This window comes from Trichechus manatus, unplaced genomic scaffold, assembly GCF_000243295.1.
Source record: "Trichechus manatus latirostris isolate Lorelei unplaced genomic scaffold, TriManLat1.0 scaffold00165, whole genome shotgun sequence".
NCBI lineage: Eukaryota > Metazoa > Chordata > Mammalia > Sirenia > Trichechidae > Trichechus > Trichechus manatus.
Window position 1 is genome coordinate 3,529,137 of NW_004444101.1, and position 7,080 is coordinate 3,536,216.

Genomic DNA, 7,080 nt, shown 5'->3' on the forward strand with positions numbered 1-7,080 from the left:
GGGACAAGAAGGGCTGGACAAGCAAAGGACGCAGATGGAACCAGCATCACTACCCCCCATACACACACACACTCTCTCACACACACACACACACACACACAACACTCACACACACACACACACACACACACACACACACTCTCACACACATGCTCACACAGAACACACACACACACACGCTCACACAGAACACACTCTTACCAGACACACACATGCTCACACACACTCTCACACTCTCATACACACACACTCATGGAGAATACACTCACACACACACACTCACATACTCTTATACACTGACAAACATACTCATAACACACACATGCCCACTCACACAGAACACACACACACGTGCTCACACACACTCAGACACATACACACTCTCATAACACACACATGCCCACTCACATAGAACAGACACACACTCTCATACACACCCATACACATACTCTCAAACACATACACACTCTCATACACAGTCACATACTCATCCACACACACACTTAAACACACTGTCATACCCACACTCACATACTCTCACACTCACATACTCTCATACACACACTCACACACTCTTACACACACACACACTACTCTCACTCACTCACACACACACGACTCCCACATACACTCACACACATACTCTCATACACACTCACAGACTCATATACACTTACAGACTCTCATACACACACTCACATACTCTCATACACTCACACACATACTCTCACACACACACTACTCTCACTCACATACACACTCACATACTCTCATACACTCACATACTCTCATACACACTACTCACAGACTCTCACTCTCATACACTCACACACACACTCTCACATACACACTACTCATACACACTCACACTCCTATACTCACCCACACACTCACACACACAATTCACCCTCGACACCAACACAGGCCTTGAACTGCTTCACAGAATGGTTCTTAAACTTTCAGATCTCTACCAAGTGGAGGCCAATCGGACATGAACACAAAAGCATCTCTGAATTCCAGTTCACATCAATGGGAAACTAAATGCCAAATGCCAAATTCAGAAAGAACTTTCTGGAAGTACATATTCTGAACAATGAATGGCACCTATAAAGGGAAGGGATTAGGTAAGAAAATTTGTCCATTTCTCCTGGGTTTGCCTGCATATAGTAGGCTTAACAAATATTTATTGAATGAAGACAGTGGGACATTGCAACCATTTAAATTTTAGGATATGGCATTCTAGGAAAATTTAATTTAGTTACTATGTTATCTTAAGGAAAAAAGGCCAGCTGGTCTCTTTTTCCCCCTCACCTCTTCAAAAATGAACACTCTCCTGATATTGTATACACTCTTTCTCACAGTGGAGCACTCCAGAACCCAGCATCTCACAAACGGCAACCACGCTATTTGTATTTCTTTTAAAGCATCAGTCATATCTGACACCCTTCCTACGGAAGATTGACATTTTTAGGGTCTAAGAAGTACCGGGCGCCGGGCTGGGCCAGAGAGCAGAGGGATAACATGGACATCCACTTTCCAGGAAGCTGGTGCTCAAACTATGCTTAAAAAATTCCATCTGTGATACTCTAAGATCTTGGAATCAGTGAAGAAAGATTGGGATCTTTTTCTAAGAGAAAAGAGAAAAAATGTGAGCAATGCCATGAGCAAAGCTGCCGGCGGTCACGGAAGGCGCACACAGCCTTCTCGGAAAGGACGCCCGCTGCCACATTCCTCCTGAACAGGTTGGCCCCCACTCTTGGCCCCCACAGAAACAGCAGGGCAGAGAGCTCGTGACAGGCACCTCCTTCTCTAGCCACTCCTCCTCCCGTAGCCACGTGTAGTCTTCCCACATACAACAACGCGGAAAAGTCCCGACAAGTCCCGCAGGTGCAGGGGGCTCTGCTCTGGCACCCCGTCCTCGGCGTCAGCGTGAGTGCACTCTCTCACCACGAGCTCTGCCCCAGAGCAAGCGCCGCAACTACCGCGGTCACGCGGGTCCGGCTCCGGCTACCGCGGTCACGCGGGTCTGAGTGAGGAAGGCGCCAGCCCGGGGCTCGTGTGTGCCGTCACGGAGAGCTGGCATCTGCTGGGCGCCACGGTGTGCCGGGTGCTCCTCCCAGAGCGCAGGGAGCTGCTGGGCGCCACGGTGTGCCGGGTGCTCCTCCCAGAGCGCAGGGAGCTGCTGGGCGCCACGGTGTGCCGGGTGCTCCTCCCAGAGCGCAGGGAGCTGCTGGGCGCCACGGTGTGCCGGGTGCTCCTCCCAGAGCGCAGGGAGCTGAGCCTTCAGCACACGCCCACTACTACAGACGAGAAGAGTGAGGCTCAGGAACTGGCTCCTGCTTGGCCGTGTGGCTCCAGAGCCACAGCCACTGTTAGAGCGGCTGATCCTGAGCGGAAATACCAGGGACTGAGGCTCAAGAGACACAGAGCATTCCTTACAGCTGGTTAACCCGCTGCCACCGAGTCCCTTCCGACAGCTCGTCAGGGGGGCTTCAACGCGGGCACATGAAGAGGCCATCTGGGCGTGGGTTCCATGCGCAAATCCACCCAGTGCGATGCCGCCCGCCTCCAACAGCCTCAGGCCCACGGGACACGCACGCTTCCCTGCACGGAGCTTAGCGGGCCTCCCGACAACTCTGGACGACAGGAGAGCAGACAAGAAACAAGCAACCTCCAGCCTCACCCGACGCTTCTGGAGGCCCGCCCAGTACTTCTTCCCACCTGAACTCACACGCCCCACGGGAACAGAGAAGCTACAGTGTGGTCGTCGACAGTACAGTAAGGAAAACCTAGGCAATCCCCAGGTGAAGGTGGGAAGAAAGGAGGTACGTCACTGAATTGTTTTTAAATACAAACTAAAGAGTGAAGTCCCGGCCCTATAACTTGCTGCCCACGGCAGTGCGGGAACTCAACAGCACAGCAGGCGCGTGAGCCCAAACTCTGCGGCTCCAACACCAAGACGACCAGAAGGTCCCACAGTCACGCATCAGTGAGGAAGGCGGATATGCAATTTACTGTTTGGATCACGAACTGCCTCTACCCATCCCCCTGCTGAAGGGCACTCTTCTCCTGAAATGGAAAACGTGACTGCCCCTCAAGTCTGCGCACAAAGCAAGGGAAGCACTACCCAAGCCCCACGAGGCTGTTACCGGGCTCTTTCATGAAGATGCAGGACAGCCACCCTACTCTGCAGCTGGTGTCGGTGAGAAACCCACAGTGAACACCAAACGTCTCAAATCCGGGTGGCGAGCCGCACTCACAGTATTTCATCTCTGCAGAGGACGGCGGAGCTGTGGGGCCAGAGGTGAGCGGCATGGCCTTACCTGGATGGCTTTGGGAGTTCATTGCTAGCAGCGACTGCTCCCCTCCAAGCGATTCAAAATGGCTCCAAATTTCCACGTAAACAACAGCTCCAAAGAGCTCCCGAGTTCCACCAGCACATACAAGGGCAGAAAACGGGCAGGGCTGGATCACGGCCGCATAAACTCCGGGTCACACTGATGTCACATAAACCAAGTAATCCAGGAGGACAGAGGTCTTCAGCTGGCTCCACAGGTGGACCTGGCTGGTTAGAAAGAGAAAAAGGCATTGGTTAGGATGGCAAAGTTTCTACCTGAAGAGCCACGAACGCAACAATTGTTGGTAACACAATTCAGATGGAGTTGTTTCTGCCAGTATGAACCACTGGGATGTCTGCTGGTAAATCACACACACATGTAAACATGTGCCTGTAGAGCAGGGTATTTCAACCTCAGCACTGTCGACACTTTGGGACAGATATTTCATGGGGAGGGGTGTGTTTTAGAATATTTAGCAGCAGCATCCCTGCCTCCACTCGTAAGATGCCTCCTCCCCCAGTCCTGACAATCAGAAGTGCCTCCAGAGAATGCCAAGTGTCACCCGGAGGACAAGACTGCCCTCCCGGTTAAACACCTCTGCTTTGGAGGCACCGTCATTACCCCTTCCAGAAATTTCCCAATCACTAGGCTTTTTAGAGGAAGCAGCAGAGCATCCTCCAACTAAAGGACACCTATTCTGTTAACGCTAAATAATGTTGTAAAATATAAACCTATTCTATTTGAGCTACATTATTTCGTGCAATAAACACGAAGGGACACGTTTTAAGAGAAAAATCACTCCAAGGCCCCTCCCACCACACGGTTTTCTGTTTCACGCATTTCCTTCCAGCCCATATCCTCAGACACGTTTTACACAGTTGCAATCAAAGAACTTAATTCTAGATTCAGCTTTCCTCATATTGCATCCCCACTTCCATCTTCACAATGACCATTTTCTCAGTTCATTATCTGATCATAAAAGCCATACATATCATCACAGAAAAGTATCTCAGAAGCCACCTATAATGCCACTCTACAAACACTTGCTGATATTGTGCCATATTTCCTTGCCGTTGTTTTTCTTTGCCTTTTGCCCAAACTGCTCGCTATTCAGGTGTCTGTCAGGTAATTCTTGCTGACACCACAGCCAACCATTTTCCAACGGCATTAACAATTCCCGGAAAACATCGTGTTGAAGGGCTGCTTCGCGTTCCACTGTGACGGACACCTGTCCTGTGCCCCGCCTCCACTTCAGGTAGTTCTGATGAACCTGCCTGCCACAGGGCACTGTCCCAGACCAGGGGTGGCATGTGTTGCAGCTGACTCCTCCAATTCTGTCCTCCAAGACCCAAATCGTCAATAGCTCACACAGGGACAAACACAGTTGGGGCTAAGTCATTCCATTAAAAAAAAAAAAAAAAAAACCAAACCCATTACTATCGAGTCGATTCCAACTCATAGCAACCCTAGACAACAGAGTAGAACTGCCTAACAGGGTTTCCAAGGAGCAGCTGGCGGATTCGAACTGCCGACCTTTTGGTTAGCAGCTGAGCTCTTAACCACTGCACCACCAAGGTTTCACAGAAGAGCACAAAAGAGACAAGTCCAAGAACTCCTGCCACTGAGGTTCTCTGATCGTTCCCACTTCAAGTCTTCTCTGAGGCCTCCCTGCTCATGTCTTCCTTTAATAGTGTAATCAATTCCTTTCTTGATTAAATTACTCAAGAGGTTTTTTTTTTCTTCTCCCATTGCTTATAACCAACATATACTGAATATACCATAGACTGCCAGAAGAATGAACAAATCTGTCTTGTAAGAAGTACATCCAGAATGCTCCTTAGAAGCAAGGATGGTGAGACTATGTTATCAGGAGGGACCAGCCCCTAGAGAAGGACATCATGCTTGGTAAAGTAGAGGGTCAGGGAAAAAGAGGAAGACTTTCAATGAGATGGATTGACACAGTGGCTGTAACAATGGGCTCAAGCACAACAATGATTGTGAGGATGGTGCAGGACCGGGCATTGTTTTGTTCTGTTGACTGTAGGGTCGCTATGAGTGGGAACCGACTTGACAGCACCTAACAACAACATAACCAAAGAACCCTAATGGATTAATCATTTAAAGGATTATTCCCTACAGGCTGGCTATTTAGGTGGTTTCCAATTATTCATTCTTATCTTAACTTTGTGATTACTATCTTTATGAATACTGTTTTATATCTGGTTACTTCCTGAGAAAACACAGTGACATTTATCTTTAAGTTCAGAATTTCTATTCATCTCTTGATCACCAAGAAAACATCATTTTCTTGGAAGGAATGTAGATGGTGTATTTTGCAAATCCTTGCAAATCCCAGATGACTCTGTATCCTTCACAAAACACACACACACACACATCTTGGCTCTGTATAAAAGTCTTAGATCACAAACATTTTTCTCTCAAAATCTTCAGACATTGCTCCAACCTCAGCTTATAAAGAAGTCTAAGTCCAGCTTAACTGTTGTTCCTTTTTAATTAACCTTTTAGAGGCTGGGTTTTCTTGTTATTATTGTCATTTTCTTCTGCCTGGATTTTACTAAGATATTTTCCTTTATTCTTGAAGTTAAAAAATGTTAAAAATGTTGTCAGAAGATGTACAGGTAAGAGAGTCTCTTTTACTTAATTCTGCTCAAAACATGACCTTTTCAATATATGTTTAAGTTTTCTTTCTGTTCAGGAAATGTCTTCAGTTTGTTTTTTGTTTTTCATTTTTGCTAAAATTGTTCTGACTTCTTTAGGGATTCCTATACCATTTCACTGGAATCTATCCGTCATATCTGGCCCCTCTCATCATTAGCCCATCTGTTGTTTATTCTGCCTTCTGTGGGATCCTCTCAAGTATGTTCTCCACATCACTGCTGATATTTTCCACAACATCAGTTTTATTCTTTCTAGCTTCTAACACAGATTTTAATTACACCTTAAACCCTTTGCTCTTACTCATCTCTCTTTACAACTCATTCCACCAACTTTCCCCTCAGCCTATTCGCTCCTTATGACCTTCTCCTCCCATCTGCACACACATGCTTTCTCCTAGCCAAAGTGTTTTGGAAAAAAAAATTTTTCTTCTGATTTCTGTTGTAAGTCATGTTCAGAGGTGTATTCTTCTACATCTCAGGATAATTTCCCTTTCTCCACGTTCCAGGATAAGTTTTTGATGGGTCCCATAGTGGGGATTATTTCTGTTTATTCATCATCAAAAAGCATAGCTCTACTCCAGAGTTGGGGTTGGCCAAGAGGCTGTGTGCTCTACCCACTGTAACACCTCTCAGAGCTGGCACTCTGGCAGGTAGACACGCACAGCGCCAAGCCAGACGCTCAGGTGGGGCAGGCCTTCATCAGTGCTCCCAGACTGAGAGGCACCTTCTCCTGCCCCAGCTGCTACATCAAATACAGCGTAAGAGTTTCTGCCATGGCACAACACATACATTCCTGAAGAACCTCACACTGCAAAACTGTGCACTAAAAACACAAGCGTTTATTAAAAAAAAAAAAAAAAAAAAGTCAGGTTGCCGCAGACTATTCAAAACTATGCAGTTTTATAAGCAGGGCACTAAAAAAAAAAAATCAGTGATAAAAACACTAGCATAGTTTTTAAATTAAGACATAGTAAATTCCTAATAAGTATAAAAACTTCAGTGAATGTAGAATTTTACCTTTTAAAAAAGTGGCAATAGTTTGAGGTAAGGAGATAAAAAGAAAG

At 46.9% G+C, this 7,080-nt stretch overlaps 1 protein-coding gene across 1 annotated transcript in view; it reads right to left on the minus strand.

The window, feature by feature from the left end:
• HDAC4 (histone deacetylase 4) overlaps positions 1–3,708 on the minus strand; it is a 285,280-nt gene extending 281,572 nt beyond the window's left edge. The window contains exon 1 of the mRNA XM_023740851.1: positions 3,324–3,708. Coding sequence (XP_023596619.1) covers positions 3,324–3,345 — 22 coding nt within the window. The 5' untranslated portion in view covers positions 3,346–3,708. The remainder of the gene's footprint in view (positions 1–3,323) is intronic.
• Between the last annotated feature and the right edge of the window lie 3,372 nt (positions 3,709–7,080).